The following is a 19,823-nucleotide window of genomic DNA, read 5'->3' on the forward strand; positions in this document are numbered from 1 at the left end:
CTTTTGGTCTCTGCATCTGGTTTTTTTCCTTTTGTCATGTTTATATTCTAAGTAGAGAGATAATTTAGTATTTTTCCTTGTGCTTGACAATGTGCTTGACATTCTATCATAAGCTTTCTGACATGTTGTTACATACCATCATTTTTAGTGGCTTTAGAATAGTCCGTTGAATGGCTGAACTGCAGTTTTCCTTATGTTCCTCTTTTGCTGAACATTTAAGTCATTTCTAAAATTTCACAATTGTGAACACTGCCACAGGGATTATCTTTGAACATGAAGCCTTCCCCTTATTTCGGCGCATTTTCTTAACCTAGATTCTGTAGTGGGGCTACTAGGCCAAAGAGACACAACAGTTTTTGCTGGTTGCTTCTTGCAGGATTTATGGTTTTAAAGAGTTAGCATTTGTCAGAAGGATATTTATTAGAAGAGGAACAGATAGTTTTCTCCCATTTTGTAAAGACGAGTCTAGTGTTTCCTTCTCCTTGGTTGGGGCTGCATAATTAATAAGTGGCGTCCAGTTCGACTGGGAATGTTTCCTTAAGCCCTATTGATGAGTCCGGCTCCTGGCCAGACTCAGTAGGAGGTGATGTGTACCGATGACTGCTAAGTGTTACTACCCCAGAAGCTGGCAGCGTGTGATGTGGATATAAACAGCAAGGAGGACTGCGGTCAGAAGAGATAAGTTCCTGCCTCACTCCGTCCTCACTAGCGGCTGGAAGATTCTCAGGGCAGCAGGGCAAGGACAGGAGGTGTGGCCAGGAGTTTGCTGCAGACGGGGTCCTCCAGCGCCGGGCTGGCCGCCAGGGCCTCACGCATCCCACCAAATGACTCGCCACACTTCTGGCATTGATAGGAGATAGCTGAAGGTCTGGGAATTAAGTCATCTCATAAACATTCAGATTCATGGCAGAATTACTATTTAATTAGGAGAAGACCTGTAACACTGTGCTACTTTTAAATGAAAGTCATTTTGGAGGAATTAAAACTGGGTCGTAACATTAGTATAATGTTTTAAAACAGACATTACTAAGACATACTGAGTGTACCGTAATTGATGAATTAAAGACATTAGTTTTGCCTTTGGATACTTGATGTGGTTATGCTTTAAACACTGATTCTAGAAACCTACCTCCAGATTGCAATTGTGCTTCCTTCTTTCTTTGTTAAAGTGAGATGTGGCAGTGGCTGAAAAAATAGGACATGCTCATTGCAGAAAATTTGGGAAATTTAAATTTTTATATATTATTAAATGTTACATTGAAATAGAGTACAGGAGTTTTGAAAAACCTGAAATCTACCATCCAAAGGCAACTGCTGTTAATATCTAGGGGTAGATTTCCTTATTTTGTGTTTATGTGTCTTTTTCGCCTGCAGATTTTTAAATGGAGTTACAATTATGCTGAACAATCCATTTTGTATCTGTATTTTTCTGTGATATTATATGGTCTTCATAATACAATTTCAGTAGCTGTAGAATACTGCATCACAGTAATGTAATGTAATACAGTTTATTTAATAATTTGAGTTATGTTCAGTTTTTACTGTTCTGTAATAGTGCTTCAGATGAACATTTTCATGCATTTTGGCAAATGGTTGTCAGCATCTCTGGTGATCTCTTTGAGTAGATTCCTGGAAGTAGAATTATTTGAGGAAAGACATTGGAAAAGAACCTTACTAAGGCTGATGATAAAAATAGATCTCAAAAGTCACGCACATCTATATTCACACGAACAGGATGTGCTCTGGAGAGTATACCCTTCTTACCATTTTCACTAGCACTGGGATTACTGTTTTGCTGTGTTTTTAAGTCTTAAATGAGTACATGATAAATGGATAAACATATTCCTTTCAAAGAAATATCTGGATTCATTATGAAAGTGGTTTAATCCACTGTCGGGCAATTCAAACAGACTTGAAAGTGATCTCTTAGTTTCACCATAAGGAAGATTTTAAGTTAACATTTGATATTTAGAAGAATAAAGGTCTGCATTAGAGTTGGCATTAAAATTGTATGGAATATAATTTTTCCATGTGATGTAGAACACCCTGCCCGTGGAGGGCTGCAGAGAACCATTACAGAACTGTGTCTGTGGGCTGTGGGCAGTCGCTCAGCCTCACCAAGCCCAGGAAAGCGTTCCAGTTACCGACCATCTGAATACATCCAGCACGACTTGGAATTTTAAGATCCTTGCATAATCTGTAAATTATTCAATTTGTTGGGGGCTTCAGACTTTAAATTAAAAATAACTCTCCCTCCTGTAGACTTAGTAATGGAACATATACAAGAGATTCGAAGCTTGAGGAGACGTTTAGAAGAATCTATTAAGACAAATGAGAAGCTTCGGGGACAGCTGGAACGGCAAGGGTCTGAACTTGATCCAGGTAAGGGAGAGCCGCCCCAGAGGCCTGTTGCACGCCTGCGAGGGCTTCATCTGGGGCGCATTTGCCTGGATCTGCATGCCCTGTGTTGGGGTGAGCTTCACACTCACTGGTGGCCAGAGAGGTTTCAGCCTGGATCCCGACCTTGCTGCTTACCTCCACAGTGACCTCCCTTAACACTGCCGACTATCAGTTACAGTAGTTTACTTATAAAGTGGGGATAATCATCCCCGTTTTATCCTGTGGCGATGAGCGTTAAGTGAGCTGACTGGAGCAGAGTGGCCCACACAGTCCCTGGCACTGAAGGAGTCTGCTGGCCCTTGCACCCTGGATTGTGGCTGGCTCCTCCTCTGACTTTGGTCACTGGAAAGAAATAGAGAGGTATTTTAAAATAAAACGGACCGGTATTTCGTCTTTTCGTCGGTAATGGATCTTAAACGTACTAGCACGTGAGCGGTTTGGTGAGTCTCACAGGCCGGCGACAAGGTTGCCAGTTCGCCTGCATACAAACAGTCAGGTCCGAATGGAATACGTATTTGTCCCGTAGGGAAGACATGCACATGGTGCAAAGCTTACTATCTCCATTCTGTACCCATTCATCTTGCTCTCCCTTCTCTCCTCCCACCTCTGTTAGTTGTTTCCACACCTTACAGTGCTTTTTCAATGCAAATACAAATATATGTGCTTATTCTCTCCCTCATCCAAAAGCTAGAATACTTTATATCTGCCATTCTGTCCCTTTTTTTGTTGAACAATATATTTTGGACATCTTTCCTTATTGCTCCAAAGAGATTGTTTTCATTCCACAACGAATGTGTCTTTTTTTTTAAAAAAAAGATTTTATTTATTTATTTGAGAGACAGAGAGAATGAGAGGGGGGAGGGTCAGAGGGAGAAGCAGACTCCCTGCCGAGCAGGGAGCCCGATGCGGGACTCGATCCCGGGACTCCAGGATCGTGACCTGAGCCGAAGGCAGTCGCTTAACCACCTGAGCCACCCAGGCGCCCCTCAAAGAATGTGTCTTGGGAGCAGCTTTGTGCCCCAGGAAAAGCCCGAGTTTGTTAGGGAGTTGCACTGAGCTGGGTGTGGACCCCAGCTCTTCTGTTTATTAGCTTTGGGACTTTTGGACAAGTCACCCCGCCTCTCCCAGACTTAATTATTTTATAAAACAGAGCCATGGTGAGATTCAGTGAGGCAATTCTCTGAATAGGGCCTTGCTCCATGCCTCACTCAGTAAGTGGTTGTTTTCTTTGTCATTATCATGTTATTCTACTCTCTTATTTTTTATAACATTATTAGTTTAATGTTGCAAAGCTCTGCAACAAGTAGGGACGCAAACCTTTTTTAGAGACCAAATAACAGTTCTAGAAAGATATACTCAGTGGCGGCAGCACTTGAGTCCTTGCACCCCTGGTCCAGTTCTCATTCCTGTCTAGTCCAGCATAACCCTCTGCCTAGAAGGATCTTTCCAAAGCACTGTATGTGCTGATGTGCTGCAGTCGGAGAGGTAAACAGAGCGGATGCACGCCTCCCTCTCTCTCTCTCTCTCTCTCTCTCTTTCTCTCTCTCCAGCCCCTTCCCCCATCCTGCTTCCTCCCTCTCTCTCACCCCCAGGGAAATTGATTAACCTGAGTTATTAGACATATCAAACACAGGGAAGAAATACATGCCTGGGCCCTTCACATTCACCCGTGGTAATGCCTGAATTAGATTCATTCTGTTTTACATTTTTCCTGGCAAATCCAATTATAGAATTCTTTGGGGGCTCCAGTGGCCCACCAGCTACAATGGAGCTGGTAATTGCTCTGGAGAGTAATTCACTCCGATGGGAAGGTTTACAAAAAGGCATTCATAAAGTATTTACACTGGTGGAAAGACATGCTGTTCTCACCATGTTGTCACAATCTCTAGAAAGACAAAGGAATAAAAGTGGCCCTGCCTACCCCCTGCTGTGAGGTGTTCATCTTGGGAGCAGGTCTGAGGAAGGCATGGCTCCTTGTGATGCGGAGGCAGGATATTGTTAAAAACTGCCACCTCGTGTGTTAACTTGTCATCGGGTAGAGGAGCGGTTGTGTCGGCCTTCAGACGAGACCCCGCCAGCTGAGGCTCCATCAGGCTCTGTCCTCGGGGCTGACTCTGCCTCTGAGAAGGGGCCACCCCAGCTGTGGTCAGAGCAGACTTCTTCTATAGCATTGTTCCTGTTCACCCAGATGGCGCTTTGGTCCTGTTTTTGGCTCTAGCCCACCACCAGTTATGATATTAATTCAAATGATAATAGCAGTGATGATAACAACATGGATCATTTTTATCGGGCTAGTGGAGACTTAGGGAAGTGACGCGGCGAGCCTCAGGTCATACAGCTATTAAGAAGCCGGAGCCATGATTCAGACCCGGGTGTCTTTGAGAGGACACCAGAGTTCATAGGGGAGAGTAGAGGAGATTGGCGGGGAGAGACACATGTCAGTGAAAAATTACACGGCGCTGTGATTTGTGAATCATTAACATGAGGAAGGGGGGTGCTGTAGAGCGGAGAGAATGTGTAGCGTGGGCTTCTGGGAGGCCTGACGTCCCACTGTCCTTACGGGGAGTTTGATTATTACCGGTAGTCAGTTGCGTACCAGGATGCTTTCAGCTGCAGAGAACAGAATATGAGTAAAAACCGGTGTAAACAATGGGGATTTATGTTTTCTTATGTAACAAGATATCCAGACGCAGGCGGTTCCAAGACAGGTTTACTGGCTCGGTGATAGGGTAGCAGGGCTTGGGGTCAGTCTCCATGATGACCTCGGTAATTCTAAGCATCACATCCTCTCAGGACAGTGTCCACAGCGTGGGAACGGAGATGATGGAGCTCCTCCCTGTCCTTCTTTTTTCATCCGGGTGAGAAATCTTTCCCAGAAGCCTCCAGCAGGCTTCCCATCAGGTCTCATTGACCGGAAGGGGCAGCTGGCCATGTTCTAGCTGTACGAGAGTCTGGGAAAGCAGTGTCTGGCTCTGCGGTGTAGTAGGGAAGGCGGGGAGGGAAGCATGCCCTCTGCCTGCCCCATGTAGAAAGCCCCGGGCTTTCCAGAGGGTAGCATGTTCCTGTGCTTTGGATGTCATATATGGTGCTGGCATAGAAAGCTGAGGTGGGGTGTCAGGGCAGCTGTCTGGCCAGAGGAAGCGGTAGGATTTTAGGAGATAGACCACAGCCTGGGCTAAACTGATCAGAGTTTGTAGATAATCTCAAACCCAGTCTGTCTGGCTTCAGACCCTGATCTTTTTAGTAAACACTAAGACTAGACAGTGAACTAGAGCTAAGAGTTGAAAGACGAGTTTGGTTTTGACAGGTGAAGGAGCTGGGCATTCTAGGCACAGGGAATAAAGACCTCACTGTACAAAGTCAGGGAGATGTGTGACCCCACAATGTGTGGGACACCGGCATAGCCCTGTCTGGCTGCATTCGAGGACACTAGAGTAGAGGGTGGAGAGGGAGGGGGGTGTGCATGAGATTGGAGTGAAGTCGTGGAGACCTGAAGTTTGGGCCTTGTGTTGGGTTTGTTCGATTGTCTGTCTTTGCAGTGGAGCGCCGGCCGTCTAGTGTTTCTGAGCAGAGAAGATCATGAGCGGACTGTGTGTAGCCCCACTGGCCGAGTGGCAGGGAGGCAAGGTCAGGGCGCAGTGATGAGGTCTGAACTACAGGGACAGAAAAAGAGTGAGTCAGTGTCTGAGGCCTTTGGGAGGAAGAACCAGCAGTCATGATGGTCTGGTTGGGCAGTGTAGAGGATGGCTCCAGGTCTCAGCTCGGAGTAGGCGTGGTAGATATACCGTCTGCAGGGGAGTGCAGAAACGAACCTGTTTACCTCTGTTCACCCTTAGGAGGACAGAATGGGCAGGGAGGGGCTCTTGCCACCTCTTTCATGCTCACTCTCATTTCCCTTTGGGCTCTGGTGATACCTCATCTGGTTCACAGGAGTGATTTCCATCGCATGTTGTGTCTCTTTGTTGTTTAAAACTGTTTTCTAGAAAGTTCCATCCATACTGATCTGGTGACCATAAATCACTATTTATGTGTGTTTTTATAGGTTCTACAAATGCTTTTGCTTATGGATCAGAGCTGCATAATTCTCTGACATCAGAGATCTGTTTCCTGAGGAAGCAGAACCAGGCTCTCAATACAATGCTGGCCAAGGGATCCAGAGGTAGGAACTAAAGGAGCCACCTGCAGCCTGGACGCCCACAACCCTCTGTGGCATGGAAAGAATGCATTGGTTCAACCCAGGTTCAAATTCTGTGGCTCTGTGACTTTGGGCAGGTCACTTAACCTCTCTGAACCTCAGTATTCTTAGCTATAAAATAGGAGTACCTCATGGGGCTGTTGTGACAGCCCTGTGAAGCCCTCAGTGCGGCATCTCTAACGTCTCTAATAAGGACACAGGTTACAGTGGGAGACAGACAGGCTGGAAATCTATTACTGCCAAAATCTCACCCAGAGATTCCCTCTTATCAAGAAGGTTTTTCCAGTATTTCTTAGGAAGATCCCTTCTCTTAATTGTTTCTTCTTGGAGCTTAACCCACGAAGAAGGGCTTTCACAACTATGTTATCTCTCAATACTTAAAATGTTTCTGGATGGAGGAATTACTAGTCCTGTTTTACAGATAAGAACCTGAGGCCTAGGGAATTGACCCGCCGGTGGTCCCGGAGCTAGAAATCTGTAGAGCTAGGAGTTGGGCCAGCTTCTCCCATTCTCCCTGGAGGATATTGATGCTGCTTTTGGCTTAAGAGACAGAATTGAGGCTTTTGCAGATCATTCATTCACTCAGCAAACGTGTCAGGGCCTGCATAGACTGATACAGAAATGAGTGGGTCCTGGTCCCTTCCCTTGAGGGAGGGGCTCATGGTCTGATGGGAGAGACAGCCAGGGAACCCATGGCAGGCCAGCGTGAGGATCAGCCAGGACAAAGACAGGCTCGGGGAGCACAGGACCCTGGGGATGGTGTCTTGCCCCAGGAGAGGCTCCGCTTCGAGAGCTCAGTCCAGCAGGCTAAGTAGGGATTAGCCACGGTGCCTAAGGTTTAGAAGAGCCAGGGCCTTTTTAAATAGAAGAAAGAGAGCAGACAAAAGCCTAGGTGTTAGAGGCGGGGAGAGTATAGACCAGGAATTGTAGGAAGCATAGTGTGGCTGGAGTCTGAGGGAGGAAGGGAACACTTGCTCAGAAATCATCATGCCATGGTGAAAGGTGGCATCAGAAAAGCTGGGTCTCAATCTTGGCTCTGGCACTGTTTGGCTCTGTGACCTTGGGGAAGTTTTCACCTCTGCCACGCTTTGTTTCCGATCTGGAAAATGGGGAGAAAAAGCATACCTACTCGGAAGTTTGCTCCAAAGAAGAAATAAGATGATACCCTTGCAGGTCTTAGTGTAAGGCCTGCAGTAAGAGCTGCGGACGTGGTAGCCACCACCAGGGGCCCTGCAAAGAGCTGGCCTGGGGAGTGCTTAGACCCTTCAGAGCGCCCGTGAAGCCCGGCGCTAAGCCCTTTATGTGGACTATCTCAGTTCATCCTCACAACGACGCATGTGGGGGAACTGAGGCACAGAGAAGTCAAGAAACTCCGTTGAGGTTTTGGCACCAGTGGGCAGCAAAGTGCACTTGAACACGCCTCTCTGCCCCCAGGTCACGCTCTTAACTGCCTATCTCCAGACCCTGGGCGTATTTTATTCCTCAGGAGAGGTGCTGTCGTCCCAGCCTGAGGAGTAGATGGGCCCAGCCCTGCTGGCCTCCTTACTGGGGGGCTTGCAGACTTCCCTCACACCCATTGCCAGAGTTTGGGGCTGCTTCTTGCTTCTGTCTATAATTTATACCCACTGTTTGCTCTGTGAAGGCAAAGTAACTAGGTTTGCACGGCCCATTATTGTATAGAAAATTAAACAGGCCCATTTCATCCCAGTGACGTTTAATCTGCAGCCTTGATGTTGACAGATTTATCTGCCCAAAATGCATAAGATAATTGGAATGCCAAAATCATAAATGCCAGATTAAATCTCATTCTGCTTTGTATTCCTGGAGTGCTCGAGCTGAAGTGCCGTGTTTGCGTAATAAGGTTGGAAAAAACAAATGGTGTCTCTTCTCAGTGGTGCTTTTTTGTGTTTGCAGATAAACAGAAGAAGAATGAAAAGTTACGAGAGTCCCTCTCCAGGAAGGCTGCAAGCCTTGAGCTCCTTCAGCGAGAGTATGCCCGTGTGAAGGGGGAAAATGAGAGGCTGCAGAGCGAGGTCTGCGAGCAGGAGAGGCACAACCAGCAGCTGCTCCAGGAAGCTTGCAGCAGCCGCTGCGAGCTGAGCAGGTAGGGCTCAGGGGCCCCCTGGCCCTGCTGGCCATGCCAGGCATCCGGTCCCAGAGCGGGGCGCACCGGGGAGGCCCGCAAGTGCTGGGGCATGTCATGTCAGGCGGGAATCCAGCACGTGGAGCAGAATCATCCGAGGGAGGAGGCTGGGGCCTGGGCGGCAGAGCGCTGGTTTTTTATCCAGGGGAGGTCAGGGAAGGCCCTTCTGGAAAAAATGGCACTTGAGCAGCGCCCTGAAGGCGGTGAAGGGGCCGAGCTCTGCAGATCGCAGGATGGTGGGAGGGAGCTCATTTGCGGCAGAAAGGGTGGGGGCTCTGGGGTGGGGTGTCCTTGGCCTGTGCAGGGCAGAGCAGGGAGGCTAGTGCACCTGGAGGGAAGGGGGGCAGAGAGATGCCTGGATGCCCAGTCCCACAGGCCCTCACAGCCGTGGGAGGGACTCGGCTTTCACTGCCTGGGGAGGCTGTGGGAGGTTCTGCGCTGAGGGGCAGGAGGCCTGCTTAGACATTAAAGGACCCGTACCCAGTGCCCCTGGTGCAGTTTGCCCTCGCCCCTGTCCTGTCCCACATGTTTCCCGTTGTTCCTCGGCGCTCGTGAGTGCCCCGCTCTTTCAGAGTTACCGAAGTCACCCTCGGTCACCCTCGGTCACCCAGGGTGGTGTGCTGACGTAGCAAGATCCTCGTCTTGGGCCCATCCCGAGTTCTGCACCCCTGGCTAAGCCGGAACCTTGTAAACTTGGCTTCCTGGCGTCCGTGGGCTCAGGGGCAGATAGCATGCCCCTGTCGGGTGGCCGAGAAGACTGCACGGGGTAGACAGTGCCCATATAGGGCTGGGCCCTGTCCGAGTTAACGTCTCCTCCCTGTGGCCATGGGGCCTTTCCAGGGTGCAGGAGGAGGCGAAGCTGAGGCAGCAGCTGCTCTGCCAGAACGACGAGCTCCTGCAGTCCCTCCGAGTGGAGCTGAAGGTGTATCAGAGGCTGGAGGAGGAGCACAGGAGGCCGAGAGGTACTGGGCGCGCTGGCCCAAGGCGCTTCCCGTCCTGGGGCTGCTGCGTCTGGGCCGGGAGCTCACTTTAGCACCCTTTCCCGAAATGCTGTCGTCACAGCCCTCGCTGGCCTGCCTGGCGGAGGGGGCACACTTTGCAGCAAGCCCTCTGGCCCGTTCTTCTGAAGCAGCGAGAACCACAGAAAGACTTGGGCTCGGGAGTCGGGCCCCCAAGGCCTGGATTCTCATGCCCTGCCTCCCAGCTGTGTGACCTTCAGCAGCTCACCTCACCCCTCTGGGCCTGGTTCTTCCTCCATAAAATGTGTCTCCTAATAGCTAGTCTGTAGAGTTGTGAAAATTGAGCTCATTTATGAAAAGCATCCTACCACAGTACGTGGGACATAGCAGACAGTCAAGGAATAATTTGATTATGAGTTTTCCGCTAGAGTGTGTTTCTTTTTGCCCATGCATTCGGGCAATAATTCTGGAGCGCCTGCCACACGCAGGGCATTGCTGTGGAGATGGTTGTTGGCCCGGATCCTCTGATAGATACCGGATCAGAGCAACTTGACTGCAAACCCCAGTGTTTTAGAATCAATTTTGAGGTGTGGTAGCAGTTTTTTTAAACGAATTTTCCAGATGGTTTCTCCCTATTGAAAGTTTATCTAGAGAAGGGTCACCTCACACCTTCCATTTTCTCCTCACATTGCTTTTCTTATTCTTGCTGTTGTGCCTTTTTAATATACTGTGGCTCTTAAAATCAGCCCCTTTCATTCTATAATTCCAGCCCAAATAGATTTTATTACTACTAGACATAATTTCGGGGTTTGGTGTGCAATTTGCTCGGCTTTTATGGCCAGAAGCGAAAATTAATTTCCAGCTCTTATTTAGCCTGTGGAATAGCAGCAATTAAGTCTGCCAATATTTTTGTTTTTAAAGTCAAGTTGTTATTTTAAATTGTACCTAGTTCTTAGGAAGGGGAGGGTGGTGGTGCTGGCGGGTTTAAAACACTATTGAGCTCCTTTGATGATTGACCCTTTGGTGGAGGAAGACGTCAGGTTTTCCCCTTGCACTCGTTTGCAGAGGCCGGAGCAGAGGCGTCAGGAGAAGGCTGGAGGGCGCAGGACCCTTTCAGTGACCTGCGTGGTCTCCTAACAGAGATCCAGGCTCTGCGGGGGCAGCTAGAAAAGAGCATCGAGACCAACAGCACACTGCAGAGCAAGCTGGAGGAGCGGCTGACGATGGAGGGGAAGAAGGCTCAGGAAGCAGCCCTCCCCGTGGCTCTCCAGACCCTGTCCGTCCCTGAGTGGCCCCCACAGCTGGACAAGCACGGTACTGTCCCTGTGCCTCCTCACGGAGATTGCTGCCCTGTGTGTGTCGGTGGGAAACGGGAGCTTCTGGAGGGTGCCCTTGCCCCACGGAGGTGTCCCTCCGTTGACAGCAGACCACCCGGTGCCCCGGGAGCCAGGGGTGATCTCCATCTGGGGGCCTCTTGGTGGAGGGAAGTGGAGTTTGGGCTGCCAATGCTCTCATCACCTCCAGTCTCATCCCCACATCCATTCATCCCTGCCCATAGCACTCCGCTGCTGACCATGCTTTTTAATCCCTCGTACTGCCTTTCAAAGAGAATCTAAACATCTTACTCTGGCTCTCAGTGTCTGTAGGATCCTAAAAGCATCCTGGTTTGAAAACTGCTTCTGTTTTACATTTGCTCGTGGGTTTATGGGCTAGCCTCACAGAGGCTGTGTAGGGTTGCAGAGAAAGGACAAGGGTTGCTTGTCACTCCTCTGTCACTTGCCCAGCAGCAGGCCAGGAATAAGCCAGCAAATGGTCAGGCTCAAGGCAGTCGGCCGGGCCATCCTCTTTGCTCTGTGGATGAAGGAACTAAGACCCAGATTGGGTACTGGACTTGCCCAAAGCAGCACAGCAAACAGGTGGCAGAGCCGGGGCTAGGAATGAGGTTTTAGCTCCCGAGACCAGTGCTGTCCCTGGAGCAGCACCTGACCTTGCAGAGCCTCAGGTGTCTGGGGCCGTCATCCTAAGACCCACAGGGTGGGTGCGCACATCCAGCGGGACAGGGAGTGTCGACATCCTTCATAAACAAGTATCGTCTAAAAGCTTGGACTTAATCTTTTCTGGGATTGGGAATTCTATCTATTGCCTTTAATTTAGAAAAATTAAAATCTCTTAAAAGATCACCCAGTCAGCATGCTTTAGAACTTGTGGCGATTGGTTTATTGATCTCTCCTTGATAAGGAATTTAAAATTTTCACCAGAAGATGATGTGATGATATGAAAAAAAGAATGTGAAAAAAAAAATCCTTCACGATTGTACAGGGTGACGATATTTTGCTTTGTATATTTCTCTTCATTTGGCGATCACGTGCAGGCATGAACTTACGTTGTTGACATTGGGTTTTGTGCCATTCTGCATCCTTTCTTTGTTTTCGTCCAATATTACATCATAAGTGTTTCCCACCCTTTCACACGGGCTTCCTGATTACTGTTTTCAGATGATCCTCAGTCACAAAACCATTACCGTGGTGATTATTAAAGCAGTCTCTGGTTTGGAGCTTTAATAAACGTCGATGTTAATGTGCTTTTTGCTGTTAAACAGCATTCTCAGGATAAAAATCCTACCAGCAGAATCTCAAACGGTTAGAAAGGAGCCATATTGCCGCCTTTTGCATGGGATGGCCATCAGCAGTGGGTATCTCTGCTTTAAATACAGGTCTGCTCCTGGCCCTTCTTAGCGCTTGGCGGAGATGGGACCGACGGGTCTGTGGGGTGTGCTGGGGAGTTTGGGGCTGGGAGGACGATTCAGGGCCGGGGCTGCCCGGGAGGGAGAGCTGGGGCAGCTGAAGTGAGGCGGCCATGGAACAGCCTTTGCCTGCTTCTGGAATTTGTCTAGGGTCAGCCCACAGGGCTGCTTCAGTGCCAAAGTGTCCTCCGGTGAAGGTGGGAATTCTGCCGTCGGCAGCGGCCTCTCTTCCTCTGCAGAAGCCTTTGCAAGATTGCATTTAGTGCACTTGTTCGAAAGTTCTGCTCTAAAGATGGCTGGTTTTGGCAGAAAGCGATCCCTCTCAGGGGCAGCTCCTTGGCCCCGGAATCAAACGTGGCGCTCGGTGGTGCCCAGAGGTGCCTGGGCGGGAAGGAGCTGGTGGGCCGTCCTAAGGCCTGGACACTGGGCACGGTCCTCGCTCTGCCGCCGACACTCTGCTAGTGCTGGGGCGGTCACTTCCTCTCCCTGCTCCTCCATGAGGTCTGAATGACAGTGCCGTCCCGCCCCCTGGGCTCCGGAGAGTCAGACAGCCCAGCGCTCTCCAGAGTGCACAGTGTTGCAGATCATCTCGGACAGCATCTAACTGCCTTTGCCTCCTGACATTTCCATTGCATTGCTTCCTAAACTCTGCTTTGGGTCCCTCTTCTCTCTTGCTCCGGTGGCTGCAGCAACCTCCAGACTCACTCCTCCAGTCCAGAGCACAGTCCTCGGCTCGGCGTTGCCCTGCCTGACGCCCCCGAGGGGGGCCCCACAGTCCTCATGGTTCTGGCCTTGCGTCCCATCGCGGCTCTCCCTTGCACCCTGGGCTCAGCCTACCACCTGCTTGATCCTCCCTCAGTGCGTCCTGGTGGTTCACTCCTCTGTGCCTTTGCAGCTGCTCATTCCTGTGCCTGCATTACGTTCCCTCCTCTGGGCTAGCACCCCTCCCCGGGACCCCAGGGCCCCATGCTTCCCTCCCTTAGTCCTGACCACCTAGAAGTGAAACTTCCTGTTTCCTTCCTGGACAGGAGGGTCCTTCCAGAGAGGACGCTGGGCCTGCTCACTCTCTGTCCCCAGGGTCCTTTTTTTTTTTTTTTAAAGATTTTATTTATTTATTTATTTGACTGAGAGAGAGAGAGAGAGACAGCATGAGAGGGAACACAAGCAGGGGGAGTGGGAGAGGGAGAAGCAGGCTTCCCTCGGAGCAGGGAGCCCGATGGGGGCTCGATCCCAGGACCCTGGGATCATGACCTGAGCCGAAGGCCGATGCTTAACGACTGAGCCCCCCGGGCGCCCCGTGTCCCCAGGGTCCTGCAGAGGGGATCTCAGTCCCAGGGGAGATTTGAGTGGATGCTTGTGTATGTCTGGTGCTATACTGTATCCTCATTCAGTTCTTTCTCAAATGCTAATGCCAGTTTCTTTTCCTTCTCTTATTTTGCATCTTGCAGGTGGTGACAAATGTCCCATGGCGATAGATAATTCCTGTGATCTATTTGATTCCACCCTGGTGGTGCCACCACGATCAGGTACAAAGCTGAAGTCTGGGTAACTGTGGCGGGGTTGGGTGTGGCAGTAGGACTTTTTAAATTGAATGAAAGGGGGTCCCTGGTCCCAATCAGGAGAGTGTTTGTCAGGATTTGGGGCTTCAGCATGTCTAGCTGGTGAGCTCCTCCCCCACGCCTGTTAATCTGTTCCTCGGTGTTATTAACCTCAGCAACGTCATTGGGTCCTTGTGGCCTTAGATGGAAGTGTGAGCACCTTAGTGTGGCTTTAAGGCCTCCAGCATCCAGCCCCAGTGGGCCCGTCCAGCCCTGTCCATCTGCATTCATATGGCCATACAGAGGGGTCCCCATCCTGCAGATGGGCCCTCACTCTCCTCTCACTGGCACCATGCGTTGTGGCTCCGTCTTTTTCCAGGCCACCTTTGTCCCATTCTCTGCCATGCAAATCCTCCTCCTGCCCCGAGGCTTATTCTGAATGCAGACTTCTTTGTGAAATGACTTTTCTGAGGCCCCCAGTCAGAATTATTCATCTGGACTTTTGTTGATCCAAAGGTAAAAAGCAACAGGCTTTGCCTCTGTTTAGTGTAATTTTTGCTTCTTGTTCAACCCAGCTCAATTGTTGCTTCTCCTAGGAAGCCTTTCCTGATCTCTCTTCCTGCTGCACAGGGAATTGATTATTTCTTCCTCTGAGCTCTGGCTCTTCGTCATTGTGCTGTTACACCTCCCGCGTGGTGTCTGATTAGACCATGGGCTCCTGGAGTGCAGACACTGGCTTGATTCGTCTGTATAGATCAGGGGTCTTTGCAGAGTGGGTGCCTGATAAGTGTTGGTTGAATTGAATCGAGCTTCTCCCATCAGACGAATAAGCCCGGGGCGGGTGAATAGACGAAGGTCTGGGAGCCAGGCCACTTGCCGCCCCCTGTGCTGTGCCGGGTGGCATTTGGGACACAGGCCTTTCCTCCCACCTGGCTTTAGTGTCGTTGAACGCAGCTCGATGAACACAGGATACTGCCCCAAGTGGATCTGACATCTTCCCTCTCATGTTGTAGCTTCAGAGACTCCTCCACTCTCTGGAAATGACACGGACTCCCTCTCCTGCAACAGTGGCAGCTCGGTCACCAGCACCCCATGTGCATCCCACCTGGTCGCTGGCCACCGCCCGTGGGCCCACACGAGTGGCAGCCACGTCCTGGGCCTGGCTGGGGACTACGAGGCCCTGTGCCAGCAGATTGGCCAGGGCCAGAAGCTCTTTGCCGAGATGGCCCTTCAGATCCAAGAGGCTCCCCAGCCCGCAAGTCCAGAGCCGGGAACCAAGGTAACCTGACTGACTGCGGGAGGGGGTGAGGTGCTCACTGGAGCAGTAAGTGCAAAGGGCACCTGAGGGCTCCGAGAGGCAAAGGGTGCGTGCATCCTCGGTAAGGCCCTGAGAAGGGGGACCAGGAAGTGGAGCCCACGAAAGCTCAGGGGTCAGGTCCAGTCCGGGGCACTGATCTATGGGAGGGACCCTTGGCGAGGTTTGTACCCTGTCAGTGCGAGCTCTTCCCTGGGGTCACTCTTTCCTGCCTCATCCTGCTGGATCCTCCTCACTTTAAAGTACCTTTTGTTGAGGACCCAGTGTGCCAGGTGCTTGACACAAAGTTACTCATTCACTTCCTCCAAGGGCTGGGGTCACATCTTCTCTGTCCTCCCAGACTGGACCCAACCACCAAGCTTCCGTGGGTCACATTTTCTGGTCCCTCTTCTCAGGTCCTGAGGCCCCCTGCTTCTTGGTACCTGATTTGCCTTTTTGTTTTATTTTGTTTTACTCTATTGTAAAAGTCATTCGGTATTTTACATTTCACTAGATAATAAACTTCAGGAGAGCAGGGATAGTGTCTCTTTGACTCAACGTTGTATCTTTACTACCTAGGACAGGGCCTGGCGTGCAGCGGGTGCATGGTAAATATTTGTTGAATGAATTCATAAATGTTAATAAGATTACTGTTGTTTTCTGATCATAATCTTTATTGTACAAAAGCATAAAAACATCACAGGGTGTTCAGTGCTTAAAATGTTGATACACACGCACACACTGTTTTAGCTCATTCATAAACTTTAATAAAACTGACTCACATGAATTTTGTATTTTGACTCTCAGTTAACATATAAACAATTTTCCTATCCCATTCAGCATTTTTCTAGAACTTTTAGGGGCTGGAAAATAAGCCAGTATGTGGAGGTAACACCATTTGTTTACTCTTTGCCCTGTTTTTTCGACATGTGAGGGGTGGTGAGCACCCTTGTACACAGACCTCCCGTGGCATCTTTGATTAGTTCATTAGGGATGGATTGCGGATAGTGGAAGGCAGCTCACTCCCAGGCTGTGAACCCTTCAGGGCCCTTGGGGAGAACTGTTGATGCGTTATTTCCAAAAATACGTATCCCTGTTTACAAGTGAGAGTATCTCACTGCACCTTGTTCTTCATTAACTAATTTTATTTATTGTTTTAGGTATGGTTTTTTGCCAATTTGATAGCTAAAGAGTGCATCATTTTATTTTGTAGTGATTTTATTCCTCGTGAAGACAGCGCTCTTTTAATTTCTTTTCTTTTTAAACTGTATTTTGTTTTCCCTTCTTTGGCTCATGTTCTTGGCTTTCTCTTGCCCTTGACCTCCCCCGATTAGGGTTTGCCTCTGTCAGCAGAGGGTGAGGGAGACTTTACGAGGCCCCAACTTCATATTGGCAGTACGCAGCGCCGTTTAGCAGGGGCTGCTGAAGACAGAAGCACTCGTGTTTCGTCCCTTGCTGTTGGCACCTTTTGCCTTCCGGAGAGGCTCCGTGGTGCGGAGCCATGCGAGTGGCCCTACCACGGACCCTCTTCCCCTCTTCTTGGCGTAGTAAATACAGTTAACGCAGGTGGTTATTAATCATGGTTATTGATTGGGCTAAAATCACCACCGAAATTCTCTCATAATCTATAATTCACCAGTCTTTAAGAACAATAAATTGGTGTCGTCTGGCACCAGGCTCTCGCTCAGCATGTGGACACAAGCCCTGCGGTCTGGAGATTTATGCTGCCCATTAAAGCCGGCTTGTCCATAATCTTTTTCAATGGCATGTAACAACCTTCTCCCCTCGCCCACCCCGCCCCTTGCGCAGGGTCCACACTTGGCGCCTCTGAACAGGTTTGTCACCAGCGTGGGCACAGCCAATCTGATCCTCGAAGAGGCTGCGAGATTATTGACGCTTTTCTGGAGGGTCTCACTCCCCACAACTGGCCAGTGCCCGCTTCAGTGTGAACAGGTAGGTGGTGACACCCGGATCCCGAGGCTTAGGGATGCCACTGGGGCTTGTGACTCGGTCTGCAGCCCAGGACCTTGCTTGTGGCAGGTGTGCCCTCAGTTTGGGGAACACGTCAGAGGACGGGGGAGGTGCCGTGTTTGGTAAGGGTGTCGTGTCAGGCACCGTGCTGGCTGCTTCAGGTGTGACCTTGCCTGCTCCCCCAGCATCCCCGTGGGCTCGGCCTGTGGTCCTGACCTGACCACGTCCCCACTCGCAGCGTGTCTTTGTGGAGGGAAATCCTGTCTGCGTCTTACACATGGGGAAGCTGAGGGTCTGGGAGTGAGGCCCGACCAAGGTTACAGAGATGGTTTTGGCAGCACAAGTATCTGAATCCAAAGGGTATGCTTTCATTTTATAGATTTTAAGTCCTAGTTTGTCCTCATGGACTAGCTCATTCCCTTCCACTCTAAATCTCTTTCATTTTAGGTGCCTTTCTCTGGACTCTCTGATTCCTTTTGATAGCTTTCAGAGTCAGATTATAGGGATTCTAGTTGCAATCTGTTTTAACTCCTTCGAAAGTTTTTTTTTTTTAACCAATGAAAATCATTTATTGCAAAACCATTGAAATTTCCCTCGAAAGCATAAAGCTTGACTTTGCAGCAACTTGATTGTGACCGAATTCAGAATGGTTGATCCCACAACCATCCTCATCCCCATCTTTCATGGCACAAACCAGGAGTCAGGCAGTGCAGAGGCCCTCCCTAGGTTTTCGTCGGTGGGAAACAGCTGGTATCGTGACACGGCGAGCTGCCACTCTGGTCGTTCAAGGAGCCTCCCGGAAGGACGAGCATGCAGATGAAGGAAGAGTTAGAACTTTGCTTGGTGCTCTGATAGGTATCTACCCTGCATTTATCTAAGCTATCAGTTTTTGCCAAAGGCCAGGAGAAAGGCAGAGGGAAATTGGCATTCCATGTCGTTACTCATCTAGTTAAACCCCTTCTGACAGCTCTCAGATCTGTCAGCCGTGGCAAAGAGGCAGCAGTGAAGCCTCGGAAGGTTCTAATGAGCCTGCCCTGTGATTTCCCTCTTGGGATCCTAGGGAGGAAGTTTGGGTGCACTAAGCTCGGGGAGGTAGGTAACCAGTCATTTCGCAGGGAAATCATGTTTTGGCCACTTTTAGCCAGTGGGGCCATGGAGAGGAAGAGGGCCCACTGGGCTCCAGACCCACATTGGCCTTGCGTTTTCTGCTCACCCACCGAGCTCTTCCCATCTTCGGCTCGGTGACACAGATGCTCCGACTGCCTGAGTGCCTGGGCTCCCCCCTCTTGGCTGCCAGGCTTCTTCGCACCTTTCCCGTCTCAGCTTCCATCTTACGTCAGGGTTGGAGGGGCTTCCCAGTCACTCAGTCATAGCGCCCTCTTCTGCTTCATCATAGCCCTCGTCGCAAATTATATATTTGTTTGTTTAATGTCTGTGTCCCAGAAGGGGCCATGTTTATTTTGTTCATATTTTTGAGTGAATAATTTTTTTTTCCTATTCCCAAACGAGTACTTGCCCATATGATTTTTAAAGCACATAAAATGTGCTGAATGAAACTCGATGCAATGTTTTTGTCCTCAGTACACAGTAGTGTCTGTTAAATAGACAGAAGGAATGTAGATCTTCTTTCGTGTGTGTGTGTGTGTGTGTGTGTGTAAATGTAAATTATAGTCACATCGATCCCCCCCCACCAGCAAACTAGTCCAGGGACTGGCCGGCGCTTGTGATGACTCACCCTTCTTTCCAAGCGTTTCTCATATAATTGGTTATGCTGACTTTAGCATCATAGAATTTTAGAGCCAGAAAAAGGACCTTAGAGTTGCTCTGATATGGTTGCTGGTGCACACAGACCCCCCGCGTGGTGTTAAATTGCCTCAAGCCACTTTTTGTCCCTGCCTGTGTTTCATACAGTGCCTTTTTCTTAGTGTGAAATGTGTGTAAAGCAGATTTCCAAGTTTTTGCCATCAACCCCAGTGGCCCCAGTTGTTTTTTTTTTTTTTTTTTTTACGACCTCCTGGGTTTTTTGAGTGTCATTAATTTGCCTTTTGCATTTAATATACCGTCCCCTGCAGTCCCTAGGACTACTCTGGAAAGTGTGTATCATATACATCAGTTTATCTAAGAAGGTTGTGGGGAGAGATACAAATATATACACATATTTGCTTATAAAAATTTTCTTTAACTGGAAGTATAAACAATAACAAGGGAACAGGCTACTTGGAGGGGTGGGAAGGAAGAGGAGGGAAGGGCAGGAATAGAGGTAGATTTCTCTGCAAAGATCTTGTTTTGTAAATTTGACATTGGAACTGTACAAGTGCTTTAAATAATTGAAAATAAATCAAAATGGAAAAAGAGCAATTTCTTAAAATTGATAGTAAGATGAACAAACCTTACTATATATGTAGTATTGAAGGTATACCCAACAAAGAGGGAACATTTCAAGACTAAAACACAGCATTTTGACTATATCCCTAGTAGAAATACTCTAAGGGCAAAAAAGGACTGAAAAAAAAAATGTGGTTTTCAGTGATGGTACTGTTAATAGTAATATTGGTACTGATGTTTAAAAACTGTTATATT

General features: G+C 49.2%; 1 protein-coding gene across 7 annotated transcripts in view; it reads left to right on the forward strand.

Annotated features, from left to right (window-relative positions):
* The window catches only part of CDK5RAP2 (CDK5 regulatory subunit associated protein 2), a 183,592-nt gene that overhangs the window by 153,700 nt on the left and 10,069 nt on the right, over nucleotides 1-19,823 (forward strand). For 6 of the 7 annotated variants that reach the window (XM_035015953.1, XM_035015955.1, XM_035015950.1 and 3 more), the window contains 8 exons: nucleotides 2,263-2,382; nucleotides 6,443-6,559; nucleotides 8,510-8,699; nucleotides 9,579-9,700; nucleotides 10,763-11,011; nucleotides 13,889-13,966; nucleotides 14,992-15,257; nucleotides 17,082-17,225. In XM_035015953.1, coding sequence (XP_034871844.1) covers nucleotides 2,263-2,382; nucleotides 6,443-6,559; nucleotides 8,510-8,699; nucleotides 9,579-9,700; nucleotides 10,763-11,011; nucleotides 13,889-13,966; nucleotides 14,992-15,257; nucleotides 17,082-17,225 — 1,286 coding nt within the window. The remainder of the gene's footprint in view (nucleotides 1-2,262; nucleotides 2,383-6,442; nucleotides 6,560-8,509; nucleotides 8,700-9,578; nucleotides 9,701-10,762; nucleotides 11,012-13,888; nucleotides 13,967-14,991; nucleotides 15,258-17,081; nucleotides 17,226-19,823) is intronic. The other variant, XM_035015952.1, reaches the window with a different exon arrangement.

The sequence above is a fragment of the Mirounga leonina genome, unplaced genomic scaffold (assembly GCF_011800145.1).
Source record: "Mirounga leonina isolate KUSES-001 unplaced genomic scaffold, KU_Mleo_1.0 Mir_170, whole genome shotgun sequence".
In the NCBI taxonomy this organism is placed as follows: domain Eukaryota; kingdom Metazoa; phylum Chordata; class Mammalia; order Carnivora; family Phocidae; genus Mirounga; species Mirounga leonina.